Source organism: Pogona vitticeps, chromosome 11 (genome assembly GCF_051106095.1).
Source record: "Pogona vitticeps strain Pit_001003342236 chromosome 11, PviZW2.1, whole genome shotgun sequence".
Classification (NCBI taxonomy): Eukaryota; Metazoa; Chordata; class Lepidosauria; order Squamata; family Agamidae; genus Pogona; species Pogona vitticeps.
Window position 1 is genome coordinate 18,780,933 of NC_135793.1, and position 22,349 is coordinate 18,803,281.

At 45.6% G+C, this 22,349-nt stretch overlaps 1 protein-coding gene across 7 annotated transcripts in view; it reads left to right on the top strand.

The window, feature by feature from the left end:
* KIAA1210 (KIAA1210 ortholog) overlaps positions 1-22,349 on the top strand; it is a 53,105-nt gene that overhangs the window by 15,807 nt on the left and 14,949 nt on the right. For all 7 annotated transcript variants that reach the window (XM_072981424.2, XM_072981422.2, XM_078380585.1 and 4 more), the window contains exons 2-5: positions 13,004-13,071; positions 17,681-17,852; positions 20,322-20,448; positions 21,680-21,838. In XM_072981424.2, coding sequence (XP_072837525.2) covers positions 13,014-13,071; positions 17,681-17,852; positions 20,322-20,448; positions 21,680-21,838 — 516 coding nt within the window. In that variant the 5' untranslated portion in view covers positions 13,004-13,013. The remainder of the gene's footprint in view (positions 1-13,003; positions 13,072-17,680; positions 17,853-20,321; positions 20,449-21,679; positions 21,839-22,349) is intronic.

The window sequence follows — 22,349 nt, forward strand, 5'->3', positions numbered from 1 at the left end:
TACTCCAGTTTAACAAATCTTCATTCTACCTGTTAAGGGCTTCTGCAAATTCCTTTGCCATCCAAAATGGGGTCTGGTTTTTGTTTTCAATGTTGCATATCAATGTTATCAGTTTCTCTCTTTTGCAAAAGTCGATGGGAATTTGTAGTGATTTTTGCCCTCCTCTTTCCATATCTTTTGCCTGTCTTAACTCTCTCTCTCTGTCAACACAAACTAAATATATAGCATATCATTATGAATGTGGCATAATTTACTTACTCAAACTTTGATGATTCTCCCCACACAAACTGCCAATTTTCAGAGATAAATACAGCACATCCAAAGTTAGGGGAAAAATACATATATATGCCAGAGCTTAAGAAAGTTCCTTTTCTTTAAGCTTACACTTCCCAGAATTTTGGCCATGTGACTACAAGGAAGGAAGGAAGGATGCCCTCGCCCCACTTTTCATAACCGTGTTGTGAACTTTTCTGCTAATTTTTGTGCAAATATTTGTATGCATGTGAGCCCTGCCAGCTCTGGCTTGTTCAGTGGGGCATCCTTCCTCCGTTCTTTGGTCCATAAACTCAAGACAGGAAACACAAAAGGGTTTATTGGAACTGGGAAGGAGGTAACATTCAGCCGAGCTGCAGCAACTGTTGGGTCCTCCTGACCTAGTTGGGGTCACTCCTCTGACCTGCAACAGAAGAGCCTCTTGCCTCCTGGTTCCCTTCGCCAGGATGTCTGTGTTCTCCCTGGTTCTCGAGGCCAATTGCCTATCGCTCTTTAGTCCAGCCCTGGAACTCTGTCGCTACCACGAGATGCTTAAGAGCAAGAGCCAGGATGTCTGCGATTGGGGCAGGTGTGTAAGTTCTCTCCCTGGAGGGCCTCAGTTTCCCCCTGCCCTAACAAGCCAGTCATCTCCATCTCATTCCGACGCTGCCATTCATAGTGATGTTTTCTCCCTAGGGTTGGATCTCCGTCCTCCTCCACCTCTCTGGATGCTAGATGCTCTCCTTGCAATAGGAAGGTCGGAGTGTGAGCCTGGGTTTTTTTTTGGGTTTTTTTCCCCTTTAGGGACCCTTAGTTGAACCAAGCCCCCTCCCTGTTCAGGGATCTTCCTTAAAGAGGCCATCCCATTTTGGCTCTTCCTCTGGCGCCCAATACTATAGGTCTCTGATCATTCCTCCTTAGCATCTCCCGAGGCCCCTTCCTCAAGGTCCTTCTCCCTGGCTGGAGATCCAGGATTACTCTTTCCTCCACCACCCCTCTTTCTGACAGCCCACCTCTTGCCAGGCCGTTTCTCTGAGGGTCTTTTTGTCTCTACCCCTGGCAAGGCGGCTCTTAGATCCTTCAGGCACCAGGGCAGACCATTTCTTTCTTCTCCCCTTGGGGCCTCCACTACGACCTCCATGTGCAGGGCTTCGTTTTGAGACTCATTGTCTGGGGAGTTGGGGCTTCCCCTCTCTTTCCAGGTCTCCTACCCTCTGGGCTTCCTGACTCTGCAGTTGTTTCTGATAATAATAATAATAATAATAACAGTTTGGGGATTGCAGAGCTGAAAAGGACCCTATATGGCTCATCAAGTCCAGACCCTCTCAAGAAGGCACAGTGGGGAATTGAACCCCCACAAGTGGCCTAAGCCACTGAGCAGTCTTGCAGCTCTTAGCTGGATAGGTACGTTGGGGTCTGAGCTGGAGCCGGACAGCGTGCCCGCGGGGGAGCCTGCATCCCTGTCCTCCTCACAGTGCAATTCCCCTACCCTGTGCAAGGGAGGTCAAAATATCTTGAGGATCAACGGGGTCCCGCCCGTGGAGAAGACAACGCAGGGCCAGAGAACCGCCTTCTGTTACTCACCCTCCTTGCTGAATTACCGTTCCCAAAGCTCTGTGAGACGAGATGACAGAACCAGTGTTCATCGGCTCTGTTCCTCACGACATTGTCTTGATGAATGACAAAGGCACAGGCATACAAAGGCAAACGATGACTGCATCTTCTGGTTGAAAGGGAGGCAGGAGAAGTGAGGTCAGCAGGCTGGGATGAGGTCTGTGTGGTTGGTCTTTGCCATGTTCTGAACTCAAAATTACTCTCCGGGCTCATGTTGTAAAGATACAAGAGAATTGGGTTGTGTCTTGGTTGAAAATGCCCCTGGTTGCCTCCTAGAGGGGTCCAAGCTCTGTGAAGCCATGCTGTTTTAACAGATTTGCAGCAGAACCTTCCTTATATGTAGCTCAAAAGGACAGAATTAGGTTCTGACTTCCCAACCCTCCAGTTCACTGAAGTTAATATGGGTGGATCCAATGGGGGAGATCTAATACTGTATCATGACGAATAGGCTTTAGTTTTGTACCTGCTGAACTGCTGTGGCTTCCTCAGAAGACCTAAAGGCTTTAAATATCCGGATGTAAATTCATTGTACTGAAGAACCAAGTGTGTTACATTCCTGTTGCACAGTGGCTAAACTGCAGTCCTGCAGTCAGGCTTCTGCTTATGACCCAGCGGATTCCGGTAGTCAATTTAAGGTTCACTCAGCCTTCCTGCCTTCCGAGGTCAGTGAAACGAGTATCCAGCTTGCCGGGGGCAATGTTGTTGCAGCATAATTATGGTGTGAGCTGCCCAGGGAGCGCTGTAGCGATATAGGGAGCATATAGGTCCAAACAATAACAATGTAGTTCCCCATTGCCGTGCATGTTAAGGAATTCTGGGAGATGTAGTCAGTCTTAATATTAACTTTTCAAAGGTTGCTGAATATGCTATGAAATCTGGAATCCAAAAAGTGATTCCTCCCTCTCCAAATTTACTTCATGGGCTAAGATTGATAGTATTTTCATAGATCCATAGTGCTTCTTGTCCACCTAGCATAAGGGGTGGAGTACATGCTATGCAGGCAGTAGGTCTCAGATTATGTCTCTGCTTGAAAAGGTGGGTGAGGGGCTCTGCCTGTGAAACCCAGAAAAGACGCTGCCAGTCAGATCCATTGCCTTCTCCAGGCTGACTCTCACCAGATGTTTTGGGCTACAGTCCCCTTCTCACATGGACAGATGTGAGTCTGAAACATCTGGAGGGACAACATTTTGGGGAAGGGTTGGGTCAGTGGATGAGCTAGTGGTTTGATCTGGTATAAGACATCTTCCCTGCATATAGAGAATAAGAGCAGTCAGTACAATGAATTTACATCCGGATATTTAAAGCCTTTAGGTCTGAATGCCTGTGCCCAGAGATGCACCATAGAGGCTTGGCTCCTGTGCCCAGTGGTAAGATTTATGAGTCTGGTGGGCACAGGACACAGGGCCTTTTCTGTGGTGGCACCCTTTGTACGGAATTGCCTGCCATGGCTAGATGTACAGTTCCCCTCCCAGGCTCCTTTAAAATGGGATTTTCAGATGTGGATCCGCCCATCTTCTATATACTATGAATAAGGGAAATGCTCACTATCAAATATATATAAAACCCTTCCTCTGTGTGTGTGTGTGTGTGTGTGTGTGTGTGTGTGTGTGTGTGTGTGTGTGTGTGTGTGTGTGTGTGTGTGTGTGTGTGTGTGTGTGTGTGTGTATACAGTATATATATATGGTGAGATGAGCTGCATGCATATGTGTGTGTGTGTGTGTATGTATATGTATATGTATATGCATGCAGCTCATCTCGCCACCCACGGGGTCTCCCTCTCCCAGTCCCATCCCATTCCGTAAATTGTCAGAAGATGGTTTTGTTTACAATGCAGCGTCTGAAACCGCAGTGCCTTTCTTGGATTGGGACTGGGATCACTAGAAGGGTTGGTTTTGCGGGGGGGGGGGGGGAGGAGAGAAAGGTGGTGGGGTTGATTGTTTTGTTTGGAGTTGGGAGTGAGCGTTTATGGTTCCAGGGAGCCACACCAAGAGTGCCTTGAAATCCATGACCACAGAACATCTGCAACGAATCCAGTTAGAATCTCTCTCTCTCTCTTTCTCTCTCTCTCTCTCTCTCTCTCTTGTGTGTGTGTGTGTGTTAAACCACCCCTTGAAATAGCCTTCTTTCACAGGGAACCCCAGGGATTTTGCTGACCATTTAGAAGCCTCCATTCCACTTCTCTCCAGCACCAGAAATGCATGTAGGGGGATGATAGTAGGTGGGTGTGGGGTGAGAGAATTAGGTGGGAAGGATAGTGTGTTGCTTTCTGTATCTTTTGTTTTTAACAGAAAGTTCTGTAAGACCTTGGATGTGTCTTCTTTGCACAGAGAACTGGCAGTTGGGTTGGACTTTTAAAAAAAGATGTCAGACAACTTGAGATACTGGAGCAAAGAAAACGTGGAGGGAGGGCGTCCTTGGCCCTGCGTGCGGTCAGTTTCCTTCTGACTTAACGGCTACCATAATAGAGTTTTTAAAGTAGGTGGGTCCTGGTGAAGTTGGGAGTTTGATTTCACCCGGTGCGTCCCGGAAGATCCAGCCTGTGTGATCTTGGTCAAGTTGCAGGGGTTCCCAAAGTGGCCACTGAAGAAGTGAATGGCCAACGGCTTCTGAGTACTCCATGCCTAAGAAACCCTGAAAAGGGTTGCCGTCAGTCAGAATTGACTGGATGGCACACCATTATTATTGTACTACGCTATTCAAAGAGTAGTTTACAATTGCTTCCTTCTGCCTGTGAATTCCCGTGTTTGAGCAAGAATTCCAGCCCAGATCTCCTGAGGCTTAGTCTAAAACTCTATCTATTATACTACGCTGGTTCTCATTATTTATAATAACATGTGCTGTCAAGTTGATTCTGACATGTGCTGACCTTGTCTGCAATTTTCTTCATGGTATAGAATATTCAGCAGTGGTTTATGATTCCCTTCTGGCGGCGCTCCTGGGTGTGTAGATTTGCCAGCTATGGAGGCCGGCTGTTCTCCCAGGAGGCTCAAATCCACAGCCCGACCTCTGACTCCCCTTAGCCAGGTGCACAACTCACTGAGCTATCCAGCCAGTTCACATGTCTTACTAAACATTCAAAATGTGTTGGAATATTTTTTTTGCTTGATATTGCTGCACAGCTTTGCTTTACAAGTGCCTGGAGATGATGAAGGGACCCAGTGAGCTTTCATGCACATAGTTGTTGTTTAGTCGTTTAGTCGTGTCCGACTCTTCGTGACCCCATGGACCAGAGCATGCCAGGCCCTCCTGTCTTCCACTGCTTTCCGGAGTTGGGTTAAATTCATGTTGGTCGCTTCAATCACACTGTCCATCCATCTCATCCTCTGTCGTCCCCTTCTCCTCTTGCCTTCACACTTTCCCAACATCAGTGTCTTTTCCAGGGAGTCTTCTCTTCTCATGAGATGGCCAAAATATTGGAGCCTCAGCTTCAGGATCTGTCCTTCCAGTGAGCACACAGGGTTGATTTCCTTCAGAATGCATAAGTTTGATCTCCTTGCAGTCCAGGGGACTCTCAAGAGTCTCCTCCAGCGACACAATTCAAAAGCATCAATTCTTTGGCGGTCAGCCCTCTTTATGGTCCAGCTTCTCATGAGATGGCCAAAGTATTGGAGCCTCAGCTTCAGGATCTGTCCTTCCAGTGAGCACTCAGGGTTGATTTCATTTAGAATGGGGACTCTCAAGAGCCTCCTCCAGCACCACAATTCAAAAGCATCAATTCTTTGGCGGTCAGCTTTCTTTATGGTCCAGCTCTCACTTTCGTACATCACTACAGGGAAAACCATAGCTTTGACTATTCGGACTTTTGTTGGCAAGGTGATGTCTCTGCTTTTTAAGATGCTATTGAGGTCTGTCACTGCTTTCCTCCCAAGAAGCAGGCGTCTTTTAATTTTGGGACTGCTGTCACCATCTGCAGTGATCAAGGAGCCTAAGAAGGTGAAATCTGTCACTGCCTCCATATCTTCCCCTTCTATTTCCCAGGAGGTGATGGGACCAGTGGCCATGATCTTAGTTTTTTTGATGTTGAGCTTCAGACCGTTTTTTGCACTCTCATCTTTCACCCTCTTTACAAGGTTCCTTAATTCCTCCTCCTCACTTTCTGCCATCAGAGTGGTATTATCTGCATATCTGAGGTTGTTGATATTTCTTCCGGCAATCTTAATTCTGGTTTGGGATTCCTCTAGTCCGGCCTTTTGCATGATGTATTCTGCATATAAGTTAAATAAGCAGGGAGACAATATACAGCCTTGCCATACTCCTTTCCCAATTTTGAACCAATCAGTGTTTCCTTATCAAATTCTAACTGTTGCTTCTAACTGTTACTCCAGGTCATAGTTCTGAGGGAGAAGTTAAGAATTTATTCTGTAGAACTCTCAGCAAGCGACATTGCCCAGAATTCTTTGGAACAACTGGTGAGTGGTCAAACACTGATTATGGTTGCGTTTCTATCCCACAGAGTTCAAAGCAGGGCGCACAGGCTGTCTTTCCACCCCACATTATGCTGTCTTGATTTGCGAAACAAATAAGTGGAACTCAAGTCACATTAAACTAATTGGCCGTTTGTTCCCTTGCCTGTCTAATTTGTTGGCTCAATTTTTCTGACAGTGCCACCTCCTGTCGTCTCCTCTGCCAACTTGCTAGACGACGTTCAAACCTGCCCTTCCATTTTCCGGCAGTCTCTTGTCTGGTTTCAGGCAGTGAAAGGTACTCGTGCAGGGCATTGCACCAACTAAAAATGCAATGCACAAGTAGACACATTTAACTGATCTAGACTAGGATGCATTGATACTGTTGGATTGACGATTTCCTCGATTTTGCCCTGGACATCTTCCCATCATCGATGGACCGGCAGGCACGCCCATCTTTCCTGTAAACAGGACTCAAGGATCCCACCTTGCTGAGGGAAAGCCAAGCAGGCTTTAGCAATGCAGGGCAGTGTCATTGTGGCCTTTAGGCTTCTGTCCTTTTGATGGGGCAAGGTGTGCGGCTAAGCCAAAGGAACAGGAAAATGTGGTTTTCAGCTGCGCTTGGACTGCCCAAGGCCTTCCTCAATGGGTACCGACCCTCAAGGTGTATTGGAAAGCAATCAGCCAGTGCCCAGAATCCTATTGATGACCTAAAAGAAATGGCTGCCCCTCTGTTAATAGGGTAGCTGGCTGGATAGCTCAGTGGTTTAGGGATCTGGCTGTGGAGCCAGACGTTAGTCATTTGATCCCACAATCTGCACCACAGGAGAAGAGCCAGCCTGTGTGATCTTGGACAGGCTGCGCAGTCCCAGAAGAAGCCAATGGTATCAACCACTTCGGAGTCCTCTCTGCCTGGGAAATCTGGAAGAGAGTCGGTGTAAGTCAGAATTGACTTGAAGGCAGTCAGTTTTTATTATGAATAAGGGGCACAGCCATGGCAGGGTCAGGGGTCTCAAATGGCTGCCACCATAAACTGTGGACACAGAATGTCTTTGGAAGTCCGGTCTGACTGACGAGCAGGAAACTCCAGCCTGCCTTTTTGGTGCCTTACACCATCTTTGCTGTGTCTCTAGCACTTATTAGAAGTGGAAGAGATGGGCTTGTTTAGGTGGGCAGGAATACTGAGCCATGTGAAATAGGTGAAGATTTGTGCCTCAAAGGAGCGTTTGTTCGCAAGCTCAGCCTCCTACATGCCAAACTATTTATTTTCATTTCTTTTTGCTGAAGAAGTTTGCCCTGTCTTTCATTCCCTTTGACTTTTCCAGCTAAGCCGATGTAATTATGTGAGAAGCATTTCCTTCCATTACATGTTGTGTGTGTGTGTGTGTGTGTGTGTGTGTGTGTGTGTGTGTGTGTGTGTGTGAGCCCAAGAAACCAGCTGCTTTCCATTAGATTTTGTTTTACTTATGCAAACAGTATAAGTAAACCTTCCTTACAGGGTTGCTGGATGTGAGCTGCCAGTATGTTGCATACACATATCAAGTTTTTTTTTGTTAAAAACAATTTGCAATGAGTACTACAGATGTCATTGCAGGTATTTGTGTTTACACATTTGTGTGTGTGTGTGTGTGTGTGTGTGTGTGTGTGTGTGTGTGTGTGTGAATAGAGATGTCCTGTCTCTTTAGTGAACAGGGTTGCTTGGAGCAGAAGTCAGCTGCAAGAGATGCCGCCTCCTGGCGATCCTTAAAGAACATTCAGGTTGATATGAAATGTCACCAAAGCTGGAGAGCCCGTCTTCCAAAGGGCTGGTTTTAACCAACAAAGCCCTAAACAGCTTGAGCCCAAGCTACGTTTCCCATTATGAGCTTGCTCAGGTGTTAAGATCATCAGGAGAGGCCTTTCTCTCAGTCTCACCACCTTCACAGGTGTATCCGGTGGAGACGCAGGAGAGGGCCTTCTCTGTGGCTGCTCCCAGATGTTGGAGCTCCCTCCCACGGGAAGCCAGGCTGGCCCCGTCTTTGCTATCCTTCTGCAAGCAGAGAAAGACCTTTCTCTTCAGGCAAGCTTGTTCTGAATTGATTGGCTGCCTGAGTGGGATTTTTAAATGGATTTTTAATGCCTTACTACTTTGAACGTGTTTTAAGTATTGCTTTTGTTTGCCATTTCTATGAGCGGTATCTGTTTGATCCTTTTTAGTATTTGTATACTTATTGTTTTTAACTTTAAATATTGTCATTTAAGGATGTAAGCTGCCTTCGGTCCTTTTGAAGGTGAAAGGTGGGATAAATATATTTTAAATAAATAAATAATCCTTCAGGGTATTATGATCTTATCGTATTTCTTATACAGTGGTGCCCCGCATGACGACGATAATCCGTTCCGGGAAAATCGCTGTTTAGTGAAATCGTCGTCATGCGAAATCAGTTTCCCCATTGGAATGCATTGAAACCCATTTAATGCATTCCAATAGGGAAAATACCTTGTCGTCCAGCGAAGATCGCCCATAGGGAAGCCATTTTGTGAAGCACCGATCAGCTGTAAAAATGGCTGCCCTGCGAAGCATGGGTCCGGAAAACACAGGGCAGCCATTTTGCGGAGCCGGAAAAATCGTCGTCTTGTGAACAAATAGTTCACGAAGCACGGACCTAATCGACGTCAAGCGAAAATCCCCCATTTGGAATAACTGTTTTGTGAATCGCTATAACGATCGTAATGCGGATTTGTTGTTCAGCGGGGTCGTCGTCTAGTGAGGTACCACTGTACTTTAGAGAAAGCTTGATGTCCCAAGGTAATCACAACGCACAAAGTGATTGTGCCCTAGATTGTCTCTCTATGTGCTTTAGTTCCATGGGATCATAGCATAGCATAGCATAGCATAGCATAGCAAAATCAGCCATATTTTGTTCACAAGCCTATTTATGTTCACATGTGTGTTCATGCACACTTTCACCCTCGCCACAGTTGCAAAATGGGGACTGGATATTGAGTTTTGGCTTCTATATTTGGCTTTGGCAATCATACTGCTGTTGTTTAAATAGTGAATAAAATGCGTGGTTAAATGTTATAAAGTGTAGGTGCATGTCATAAACAGATACAAAATGTGTGTTCATTTGTATATTGTGTATGTAGCTGTGGATGTGCACATGTGAAAATCAGTCTGCATATACAGCATATTAGAATGTCAGCCATCTACTGTACTTTCAATCCCACCCGTTGCAAAGGTGTGATGGAAAGTTTGTGGGGATTAACAACATGTGACTGATGGGCTGTACGATTCCTCCATCAGTGGGTCGTGTTCCCCCCCGAAGCACTGCTCTACTTGTGAACAAGGGTGTGTGTGTGTGTGGTGTGTGTGTGTGTGTGTGTGTGTGTGTGAGAGAGAGAGAGAGAGAGAGAGAGAGAGAGAGAGAGAGCGATGATCTTCGTACAGCACCCCAGCTTCTGGAAGTTGCCTGTGATTAATCTATTTAAGAAGTTTTTAACTAAAACTGTGTCACTATTATGGCAAAACAGATACGATCAGGTCACTATGTGTCACTGGGCTTAATTGTACTGTGGTGAAGTCAGGAGTTTCCTGTTACTGCCATGTTCTTGTTAAGAGAAAAGTGAATAATGTTCTCTTAACTTCCTGACTGCTGTGTCCTCATAGAATTTCATTATGTGGTGCCAGAAGTCCTGTTATAAATTAAGAGGTCAAGAAATCTTAGATTGCGTTGGTGGCCAGAATGAATTTATTCTCCCAGTGACCGAGAACTTTTAGAAAAATGACTTTTGAATGCTACAGCTTCCAGAATCTACAATATCTGGTTCAACCTCGGCTATAAATCCAGCAGGTAGCCTTGGGCAAGCTATCATTTCTCAGACTCAGTTCTCCCATCTGCAATATGGGCACAATTACAGTTGCTCTCCCTGAAGGCTTGTTGGGAATATTAAAAAGACAATGCACACCAAATGGTTTGAACACTCCAAAGTATCATGCAGATGTTAAGTATCATTATATGTTATGCTATCAACACCAATTTTAAGAAAAACATCAGAGATCGCGTGATGTTAGTGTTTTTTGTTGTTTAGTGTTAAGTTGTGTCCGACTCTTCATGACCCCATGGACCAGAGCACGCCAGGCCCTCCTGTCTTCCACTGCCTCCCAGAGTTGGGTCAAATTCATGTTGGTCGCTTTGATGACTCTGTCCAGCCATCTCATCCTCTGTCATCCCCTTCTCCTCTTGCCTTCACATTTTCCAAACATCAGGGTCTTTTCCAGGGAGTCTTCTCTTCTCATGAGATGGCCAAAGTATTGGAGCCTCAGCTTCAGGATCTGTCCTTCCAGTGAGCACACAGGGTTGATTTTCTTCAGAATGGATAGGTTTCATCTCCTTGCAGCGCCACAATTCAAAGGCATCAATTCTTCAGCGGTCAGCCCTCTTTATGGTCCAGCTCTCACTTCCATACGCCACAGTGTAGAATGTTGTAAAAACAAACAACATTGATTGTGGAGGTGGCTGTGGGTTGGCCTGGGGGGCCCCTACAAAAACGCCCTTAGGGCACCACGCCATCCCTGGGCTTTACCTTGCCTGCTCTTCTTGTAGGATAATTGGATATATAATTGTAATAACCTTGGAACGGCAGAGCTGGGAATTATTTATTTATTTTATTTATTTATTTATTAGAATTAGGCAGTTCTGGTCAACCCAGGAGTGTCCTCCAGAAGGAAATTGCTTTTTTTTCTTGCCATCTTGGATGAAAGCAAAATAGTTTATTCCCAAGTTGGCCAATGAGGAGCCTGAGGGGAGCATTTGCAATCGGACAAGGCGAGAAAAGGCGAGCGGAAAGAGTGTCCTGCCAAGGTGACCGTTAGTAATCCGATGTGGGCGGGCCGGAAGGTCGGTCCAGCAGCTGCACGGCTAAGGTGGGATTTTTGGAGCCTGAAATGCAATCCCCATAATAAGGCCCACCTGTTTAAATAGCCTTATGTTACAGGAAGAGACGGTGCAGCTAGCAATACACAAACCGTCTTTTGATTTCCCCCACATTATTGGATCAGGCCCTCTAGTTTTGGTTGACGCGGGGGGAGTGCAGGAGAGAAAGAGTGTAACGGTCTTAAAAACAGCAAACGCGTGCTATTGGCTGGTATTTACAGAATACATTAAAATAATTGACCCAGAGTTTTGAGATGCCCCCCCCAAACCTTCCCCAAGTTGATGCCTTTGAGAAGGTTTAGACTAGATCTTTCATCATCCCCGACAAAGATAACAGAGATAATGGATGCCATAGCACAAAATATACATCTTGGATCAAGAGGGTGTCCAAAGAAGAAGTACTAAGGTAGAAGAGTAAAAAAAATCAAGAAAATCTAAGACACATAAAATACAGAAAGCTTTGGTCACCTGATGAAAAATAAAAGTACAGATTGTTACAGTTGATCATTCAAGGCAAACTAAGAAGGGGAGGATGGAGGAAGAAGATGCACTTATTGCCTGGAAACCTTGGAGATAGGTTTGAGTAATGCACAGTGTCATTCTTTGATAATCCCACCAACCAAACATAGTTTGATTTAATATGACAGGATGTTTATTTTACAGACACATATATAATGAAATAGTTTTTACATGCAAGGACTCTCTACTTCACAATATAGATGGATATTTAATCAATATACTTGTCGTTGTGTGCTTTCAAGTCATCTCTTGACGTACGGCAACCTTCTGTATCAGCCGTCTCCGAAATGTCCGGTCCTCAACGGCTTTGCTCAGCTTTTCCAAACTCAAGCCTGTGGTTTCCTCTAGGGAATCAATCCATCTCATATTTGGCCTTCCTCTTTTCCTGCTGCCTTCACTATACTAGCAGTAAATCAATTTAGTAACTGCAACCATTCCAACAAGAGGAGATGAAGAATTCTAAGTTCATTTACATTCCATTTCCAAAATGTAGTTATTGGTAGGTTCTGTAAAGGACAAGTTTTTATTATTGTATGGAGAACCACATGTGTTGAAATGGCATCTTGCACATGAAATAAAGTGAAAAGAAAACATTTTGTTTAGAGCTGTTGAAAGTCAGGCTAGCTGGGATGATGTCCAGCTTCTGGCTGGGGTAATAGCAAGAAGAAAAGGGAGAAGAAACTATGGGCTGTTGGTTGGAGAGTCCCCTATCCAGAGGATTGTGGTTGACGTAGTTACTTCTGAAGGACAGCAATTCCCAGCTTCCCCCTGCCTATATGGCCAGTGTCCTTTTTTTGCTGGGGGATCCTGGCAGTTTTTTCTCCGAAGCCCTAAAGGTGATCTTCGTCATTGCCATCTTGATTACATGCTGTTTCCCTGACGTTCTGCAGAATCTAAAATGCAGCATGCAGCTGTGTAGTCAGTTTGGTGAGATTGTTTGCACAGTAGTTTGAAAAATAATAATTAAAAGTCTTAAGCATTCAGTGGCCCCTTTCCTCTAACGCAAGCGTTGATCCCAACTTCCTGAGAAGCAGGCTGTGTCCTCTTGAGGAGCAGTAGGGCTGTTTGTTAGTTTTGGCTGCCAGAGGGAGTGTTTCCTGCGAGGAGAGGAAAAGACCAGACCGGTTAGCTCCCACCTAACGGTAGCCGTATGAAATCCTTGTGTTGCCGGCACATCACGGCTCGATAGATGTGGGTTTGGGGCCTTCCTCGCTGGAGATGAAGTCACCCCGGCTCACGGCTGAGTGGGTTGCCTTCAATGGGATCAGCTTTTAAATTTGTTTTACTTTGAAATTTCAGTGACTGCACGATGGCAGACCGACCGTTGGATCTCATAGAGGGGGAAGAAGCCGGGGAAGATTTTACAAGTAAGTAAACCGATTGTTTGTTCTGTGCTGTTTTCAAGCTGTCGAGGCCGTAAGGGTCGGCCGCTGGCAACCTTAAGGCTCAACCTGACCTCCTACAAGCTTCCATTGGGCAGCCGGCAGAGTTTCCAGTCTGGTCCTTCCACCGTTTTCTCTTCTGTGAACTCTTGTTCTTCCAGAGGGCTCCTTGATCTTTTTCCCCCCCTCTTTTTCTCTGTAGTTGCTTCTTTGAAAAATTATCTCACCTCTTTGCCTAGAAGGATCTGCAAAGCAATTTCAGGACAATCTGAACACCAGCGCAAGTGGCAAAATCCGGGTTAGCAAATCCACAGAAACATGGTATATATAAAACCATTGTTGATTGCCTGTTATCCCAAAGGGCCTCTGCCATAGCAGGGTCTGAATGTGTCATCTAAATCACAATCGTGAGGGACCGAACAGGCTTTCCGTGTGGAGGTATGCTACGTATTGGGTATGAGGAATATGTAGCCCCCTATGTGTTGTTGGACTACGGCTCCCATCATCCTTCCCTCCCCCTTGTCTCTTGGCTAAGGCTGTTGGGAATTATAGTCCAACGACATTCGAAGAGTTTCCCATGCGATACAGAGGCCATCTTCATGGCACAGTTATAGCAGCTTGGTAGCCCTTTAACTGGCATGGCTCCATCCTATGGAATGCTGGGATCTGTAGTTTCCTGAGGCGTGTAGAACGTTCTGCTCCAGGACTCTTAAGACATTCCCTGGACTTCCAACAGAGGAGTCTACATCCTTCAGCCAACTTCAGATCCCAGAACTCTATAGGATGGTGTCTCTCTCCCATTTTTCCAATTCCTTGTAGTTGACTTGGTCCTATCCTTTCAGTTTGCCACAACTCCAGTTTTGCCCTTGGCTGCGGAATATTGAAACATCTTCCCCCCTGCTTGGCCCTCTAGCATTGCCACTCCTTTTGTGTGAAATGGTTATTGTTGTTCCGACAGATCTACCACCCCCTTGATGCTAGAGTCCCCCCAAATTCCACACATCTTCTGATCATTCAAACCGTTCATGTATGTATCTTAGTATACAATATTGGCTATTATCATCATATTACTCTTATAGTATACAATGTTTTCAAAATCCTCTAATAACATACTTAATAAAAGTAATTCCAGTTCCAGATCTATATACTTTGAGGTAATTTAACCGACAAAGTGTAATTTATACCAATGATAACTGAGTAAATTCTTGACACGTAATATATATTAACTTAGAGCATCCTATACAGATTTTCTTTGCAAAGTTGTTTAGGCATTTCCATCTCCACATTTTCTATCCTATCTATAACAATATCATATCTTATGCATGTTCATTATCTACTATTTGTTTACCCCAACCTTATATCTAGCTTCAATTTACCTTAAAAAAATAACGACACCATATTATGCCCTTACCCTGATTAGTGCTACCTTATTTGAGTTTAATTCTCTTTTTTAATATATAAGATATGCCCCTTTGCAATTCCAGAAGTTAGATATATACATGCTTTCCAACACTGAGGGGAAGGAAGGAAGGCTGAGTCAACCTTGAACTCCCCAAACCTGTGTAATTGATGAGGGCAGTCCTTAAGGTACCCGGATACCACTTGACCTTGGAGACCTTTGACCAAAACAGAACAGGGAAGAAATAAATACAGTGGTGCCTTGCATAACGAGCGCACAGTTTAACGATGAATCCGCATAGCGATGCAGATTTTGCAATCACTAATGCGATCGCATACCGATGTTTGAATAGGGCAAAAATTGCTTTGCGACGATCGGTAAGCATTTCGCTTACCGATCTTCACATTGTGATGTCGGGGGAACAGCTGATCGGTGGTTCCAAAATGGCCACCGGAACACCCAAAATGGCCGCGCGCAGCGTTTTCACACCCTGCCCTCGCTTACCGAGGGCGCGAAAATGGCGGCCGGATGGGGAAACTTCGCTCAACAGTGAGTTTTGGCCCCGTTGGAACGCATTAAACAAAGTTTAATGCATTCCAATGGGCTTTTCTGTTTCGTTTAGCGATGTTTCCCCATAGCGAAGGTTAATCCATAACGGATTAACCTCACTATGCGGGGCACCACTGTAGAAACATAGCACGCCCACAAGGTTTTGCCTCTTGTATTTGTACATTGCAACATTGTTGGAGTTGCATGGAACTCTGTAACGTTTGCCAGTGCATAGAAGCCAAATGGTAAATGGGGTTGCTTGGACTCCACATTTTTCTCTCGCATTCTCTGGAGCTGGTGGGGCCACGGCTGTCTCTCTCAGAGTGGGTGACTTCAGCCGCGTCTAGTCCCGCCATTGTAGCCGATGTCTCCGCGGCTGCCGAGCGAGGCAGAGAGAGGGCAGGTAACAGCCTGGATGCATTGTTTGTTTCTCAAAGTAGCCACTGTCTGGCCCCTTTTGCAGCTGATGGTGGCACCGTCCTTGCTGGCACGGGTGATGGGAAAACAGTGTTGACAGAATGATTAGAGAGGAGAGGGGGGTGGGGAAGGAGAAGACCGTTCTTGTCTGAAACGATGCTTTGTTTCTGAAGAAGTCCTCCAGCTGGCTGGATTTATTGTGCCGACTTCCCCCCAAAGAGCCAAAGAATAGAATATGTGTCGGGCTTGGCTGCTTTTGCTGATCTCATGACTTCTTTGCATCCAAGAGGTCTTTCCTGGAGCGATCAAGGTGTTTTCTCCCACAGCCGTGCTGAGTTGGGTTTTAAGGGACAGAGAGGTAATGCCAGGGCATTTCTTGCTTGTTCACCCCACCTTTCGAGGACAGAATGGTGCTCAAGACAGCAAATAACGTGAACATCAAAAGAGACAGAGTCTTGTTAGACCTTAAGTGTTGGCACCTTTTATCTGGCATAAACGTTGGCATGCTGCAGGCTGTTTCGTGTACAGTCGTGCCCCACTTAACGATTACCCCGTATAATGACGAATCTGCTTCACGACAATGTTTTTGTGATTGCAATTGTGATTGCAAAACGATGTTTTAATGGGGTTTTTCCGCTTTGCGATGATTGGTTCCCTGCTTCAGGAACCGATTCTTCGCATTACGATGATCAAAACAGCTGATCGTCGGGTTTTCAAAATGGCCACTGGCTGCTCAAAATGGCTCTCCGCTGTTTTTGGGAGGCATTTTTCGCAAGACAGCCACCCGAAAATGGCCGCCGTATGGAGGATCTTCGCTGGACGATTAGGTATTTCGCCCATTGGAACACATTAACCGGGTTTTAATGCGTTTCAATGGGGTTTTTAAATTTCGTTTGACGATGTTTTCGCTCTACAGCGATTTCGCTGGAACAAATTAACATCGTCAAACGAGGCACCACTGTATATGTGAAGCTGGAAGCCAGCTGCCAATTCTTGCAGCATGTCAGGCAAAAACAAACATATATTTTTTTAAAACATAAAGAAGACAAAAACGTTGTGGTTGGCTATATATGAGCAATCAGACTGAAACAGATTATAATGCAAGCGCCCCACTGGAAATGTCAGCTCAAGACAATTAAAATAGAAGAAAGACAGAAAGTCATGAATAAAGGACACACACACCCCCCATAGCAACTGTTGAGGTGTTTCAACAAGAAATACAAAACAAAACAAAAGTGAAAGGAAGGAAGGAAAGGTGTTGCACTTTATCTGCTACATTTTAATGTAAGCTTTCGTGGAATGTGGCCCACTTCTTCAGATGTCTGAGGCAGAATGCAGAGACTGCATGGTTTAGGTGCTAGAGGCCTACCTGAATAAAAAGTTATTTTTCTGAAAGTGGGGAAAAAGACAGAGAAGGGGGTCAGCTTAGTGTCCTTTGGTGGGGAATTCTAGTTGGGAAGCAGCCAGTTACAGAATCTGCAAATCAAACCATGCCAGAGCCTCCACCAGGGATATGACATTTCACGGAGCCTCAGTTTCACCCGAAACTGTGATCAGACCATACACTACCATAGCGGACATGAGAACATGGAAATTCGTTAGAACCCGAGAAGGTCTGATTCAGTTTTTCCAATTCCGTTCACTTTCAACTGATGCGCTGCTTTCCCACGCAACGTGCTTGAAGCGGCTTGCAACTCTGTGACAGCAACACAAAGTAAAAAAGCATGTCGGGACACGATTGGCACAGCAGGAGCTTTTCACGCCTCCCTTAGGTGGCGTCTTAGCTTGCTTTGTGTTGTGATTGGTTGTGAGGAGGTGAACACAAGCGTCGTTTGCAAGTATGATGGCTCACGGTGGCTTATCTGAACCACGTGTCTAGAACAGATTCCAGCTTTCAATGAGGCGCTATCTGTAATTCTGCCGGACATTGTAATATCTACCAGCCATCAAATTCCAGCAGTGTTAATTTACAGAAGCAGAGCTGATGTTCATGTTGGGTCCGTTGGGCCAGAGCAACGCTTTGAAACATAAGCCTTTACCTTTAACCTGTGATGAACGGCTGCAAGTCGACTTGGCCTAGAGCTGATATGCACAATCTTTGTCTCACAAGAGTTACAGCACCCAGGTTTATTCATTTATTTGTTTTCATACCAGTATTGGCACTTTCTGTAACATGTCTTTCTGTTTCCCCTTCCTTTCCTTTTTCCCCCTTTTTCTCCCGTTGCTCAGGGAAGAAAAAATCCAAGTTCCAAACTTTTAAGAACTTCTTTGCCAAGAAGAAGAAGAACAGAGAGCCGTCTGCCCCTGCGGGAGAAAACAAACTGAAGCCGAGCCAATCCAGTAGCGATCTCTGCGCCCAGAACCTCAATTCTGACGTACTCCATTTGCTGACCGAGCCCGGGTAAGGTAGCGAGCGCACCTCCATCTTGTACCGACTTGTTAAAAGCAGAAATCCTTCCACCGAGAGCAACACATTTCCTTCAAGTGGGTGCACAAACAGATCCCAGTCCTGCTGCTGGAATGTCAGGAATTTCCTTTTCCTCTCGTGCAGCGTGTGTGGTGTGTCTCTTGAAACTGCTAGGGCGGTAAGCCTCCCCCGCCGCTCTACAGATTGCTTTAGCTTCCAGAAATGCTGAGACAGGATTTGACTCCCAGCTCTCTGAAAGCTGCCCAGACAACACTAATTAGCGTGGACGTTGAGCCCCTCCCTGGCGGCTGAAATCGTCTAGCAAAATCCAAGTCTGAAGGCGGGCAGTACTCTTAGGAAGATCACTTGTAAAGCCTCCCAATGTGTAAGCTTTAGAGGTCTCCAGAACTCTTCATCAGGCTAGGTTTTAAAAAAATGGGATGAGGATGGGGAAGAAGCATGCAAGGCCAAGCGTTTGAAAGGTCTTTTAGCCATGGCGATCTGAGTTCAAATCATCACTCGGTCAGGAGATGTCCTTTGGCCAGTTACAGTCTCTCACCTTGATGTATCTCACAGGGCTGGGAGGATATAATTAGGAGGAAATACACGGTGTTGAGCTCACTGGAGGAAAAGTGGAGTAGAAATACGAATTACATACAGTACGCAGATAAAACTCAGTCCCAAGATGGAAAACAATGCCTAGGTAACCCAAAGAGTCATGGAAATGAACATAGGCTCATCACTTTTTGAGAGCAGGAGGAGAACCCTGTCCCTTTGCCTAGGGTGTTTATTAATATTAATTATTAATATTTGTTGGTGATATTTATATCCCACCTTTCTTGTAACACGGTCTTCTAACGCAGCAGTCCCCAACCTTTTTTGGACCACGGACCGGTTCAGAGGTGCAGGCTCCATGCGCGGGGGTGCGTGGGCACCCCGCACTCGTGGGTGGGCGCGTCATGCTCACGGGGGTGTGTGTGGCACTTGTGGAGGGGTGTGTCGTGTTTGTGCGCATGCCTGCAAGCACGACAGACCCACCCACGAGTGCAACGTGCCCACCTTCGAGTGGGACATGCCCACCCACGAGTGCAACACATCCACCCCGTGAACGTGACACACTCCTCCACAAGTGGGACACACCCACCCGCAAGCGCAACACACCCATTGTGCATGCATGCGGGGGCAGAGATCCGTGTCTGCAGCCCAGTTCAAGGAAGCCCACGGACCAGCACCAGTCCACGGACCAGGGGTTGGAGACCCCTGTTCTAATGGGTCTTCTTGCCATTTTAGTTTTACAACAGTCTTGTAAGGTAAGGGCAGGCTCAGACAGAGGGCCATGGGCACATGGCTTCCCAGTGAAATTCATGAATCAGAGATAAATCAGAGTTCTCCCAAGTTCAGCGTTCTGACCCTTATGTCACACTGTAGGAACTGGGAAATCGGTCAGAAAAATGTCTAGCTGAATTTGGTGCTGGTGTTCTCTGCGCACATGGTCCAAATGCCTATTGGCATCGTGGCTTGGTTTAATGTGTTTTTAACGAGTCGGTGGCTGTTATCCTGCTGAGCATTTACGCAAATGACAGAACTTTCGGAAGCCAGTTTTCGTAAGTTAAGAAATCTGTACGGGCATTATCTGTTGGCACACTGAGTCACGCCCAAGTTTCCAATGAAAAATCAAGGTCATGAGATTGTTTTTTTTCAGAGTTTGTATCATATCATGATGTTGTGAAATCAGAGCCGGCCTTATCATTAGGCAGAGTGAAATACCAACCACAGGTGACTGGTGCTGAGGGACTCGGAATGACCATATTGTTCTATGTTATATATGTTAAAATGGTTACATAAATTAAGCTACCTGGAATGCTGTTTGTGGAAACAGGTTGCCTAGTTGTTGTTTAAATAACTCGCTAAATAGATAAATATAGATATTGAATAGAATTGAAACAGATAATCATACTGTACCAATCTGTTGTGATAGAATCCCAAGGACAGGACTGAGAAGTATTTGATTCACTTTTGGCCAGTGACTGTAAACACTGTGCGGATATGAAGAAATGGTGCCTGGCTTTTCTTATTTTCTTCTTCATTCCTAGTTCGCTTTCCCTTTTGGGTCAAGTCTTCCAGCTTGTAAACCTGTCAGTAGGAAATGTGCAGTATTGTTTCAACCGATTTAATGCAAACCACCCCATTTGGCTGTAGAATGACTCAAAAATGCCTTGAATAAATGGAGAGTTCTGATCAGAGCGTGGAATTTTGCAGTTGCTGTTGTTCTAGCCACCGTTTATTCCTCTCGGCCTCCTGCCCAGATTATACAGGCCAGAATGGCCTACCTCGCAGGACTGTCGCGTGCCTCACTTTCCAAAAAGCTTTGGTGGAATCCCTGGTAGAAACCACTGGATTTTTGAACTGCAGAATTTCAGGGAAAGTCTGAACACCTTCCCATCCCTTCCCCTTTGTTTTTAGGTCCAGAGGGAGCATGGGAAACAAAGCCTTATCGCACGACAGCGTTTTCATTTCCGAATCCTTGCCAGATGTTACAAGCCACACTTGTTCGCAGGAAAACCTTCCTGGAAAGGTGAAAGCATTGCAGGTGAGTGAGTGGCCCTCCAGTTCTGCTGCGAGTGTGTGGAAAGGCCGTGGGCATTCTGCGCCTCAGGATATCGCTCGGCGTTTGGCCTGGTTTACCCTGTGCTCGTGTTTTTTGTGAGGTGCCAGTTGGGCCATGGCAAGAAGAAAATCTCATTTATCAGACTTCTTCTCTGCAATTTGGCTTTTCATCTCTGTCATTTGCGTCCCTAAGCCTTTAATCTCAAAAAAAGAGAGATTTTGGACAACAAGTCCCAGAATCTCAGCTGCCCTACTGGTGGCTGAGATTTTGGGAATTGTTCATCGAAAAACTCATTAAAATGTTTCTTTTCCAAATGCTGAGAGTTTTATATCTGCCCACTCACTGCTACAAGTGCAAAAAGTTGATTTTGGGGGGCTACCATATGTGGTTCCCCAGAGGAACGTCTCCTGTATCTGCTTTCTACCTGCAAGCCCAATATTATATTTCTTGGTTAGCCAGAGTCTGACAGAGTCAAAGGTTCAGATGGTTCAAATGCAACAGTAACTTGTAACTCTTTACATCAATACTGGCTGATTGTTACGCTCGCTCTTTGATGACGTTTGCTTGACTCCATTTGCCGGCAGAAGCATCTAAAACAGAGTCAGCCCTTTGATGCCTTACCGTTCACACCTTCCAGATAGCAGTGCTTTGGGAAGGAAGCTGACTTTGGTGTGTGGAGGCTTCACCTCACAGGGAAAATTGGGTGCAGCAAAGCACTGGTGAAGAAGCATTGAACACATCTTATGTTGGGGAAAATGTGGGTGAATGAAGTGGGGCTTGCTTTCCCAGGACGTAATTTCAGGGAGTGAAAAGGACTGGTGGTGGAGCCTCTGACGGCCAGATGGAGAACTTCTGTGAGCCTGATGTGGCCTGTGGGGCAGTGGTGTCCCCATCTCTGCCCTAACTGAATCAGGCAATAGCCCTATCTATCTATCTATCTATCTATCTATCTATCTATCTATCTATCTATCTATCTATCTATCTATCTATCTATCTATCTATCTATCTATCTATCTATCTACCTATCTACCTATCTACCTATCTACCTACCTACCTACCTACCTACCTACCTACCTACCTACCTACCTACCTACCTACCTACCTACCTACCTACCTACCTACCTACTACTTCTCCTTCAGTGAAAATGGATTTTAAAAAAAAAAAACTAATTCTGGGATTTTTGTCCCTGTCCTTTTCTTTCCACCTCAACAGCTACGATTGCAGCAGAACCTCCGGCTCGGCTCCCCTCCTCTTGTGATCGCTGGAAAGAAAACAGAAGATGCCGGCGCCATTTCGGAAGACGACGGCTTGCCCAGAAGTCCTCCAGAAATCTCCACTCTCCACAACGTTCTCACCTGTTCCACGAGTACAGTAAGCTCGCTTTAACTTCATCATCATCTTTTTTTAACAAGAGGTATAATAGGAAACTTGGAGCCATTATCCTTCATGCCATACATAATCCTGGGGTAGAGTCTGCCCTCGCTCCCGGTTTCCACACCTACCTTGCACTTTCTGCAGTTTGTCCTGAATGGAGACGATTTCATTGTGTCAACTCTCTCTTCCCCTCCTCTTCACTTACATTTCTGTCCCTCTTTTCCCCAGGGAGCTGAAGACCTTGTATATGGCTCTCCTCCTCCCAACCTTGTGAAGTAGAGTAGGACCCCCATATCCACTGGATCAGTACCCGCGGATTCATTTATCCATGGTCTGAAAATATTAAAAAGATTTTAAAAAATCCTAGAAATACATATTTCTAAAGATGAAGTTACCAGAACTGGCCATTAGAGGGAGCCAGAGCCTATGCTATGTGTTACAGCATTCACCATTAAAATAACATTCTCTATACCAGTGGTCCCCAACCTTGGGGCTCCAGATGTTCTTG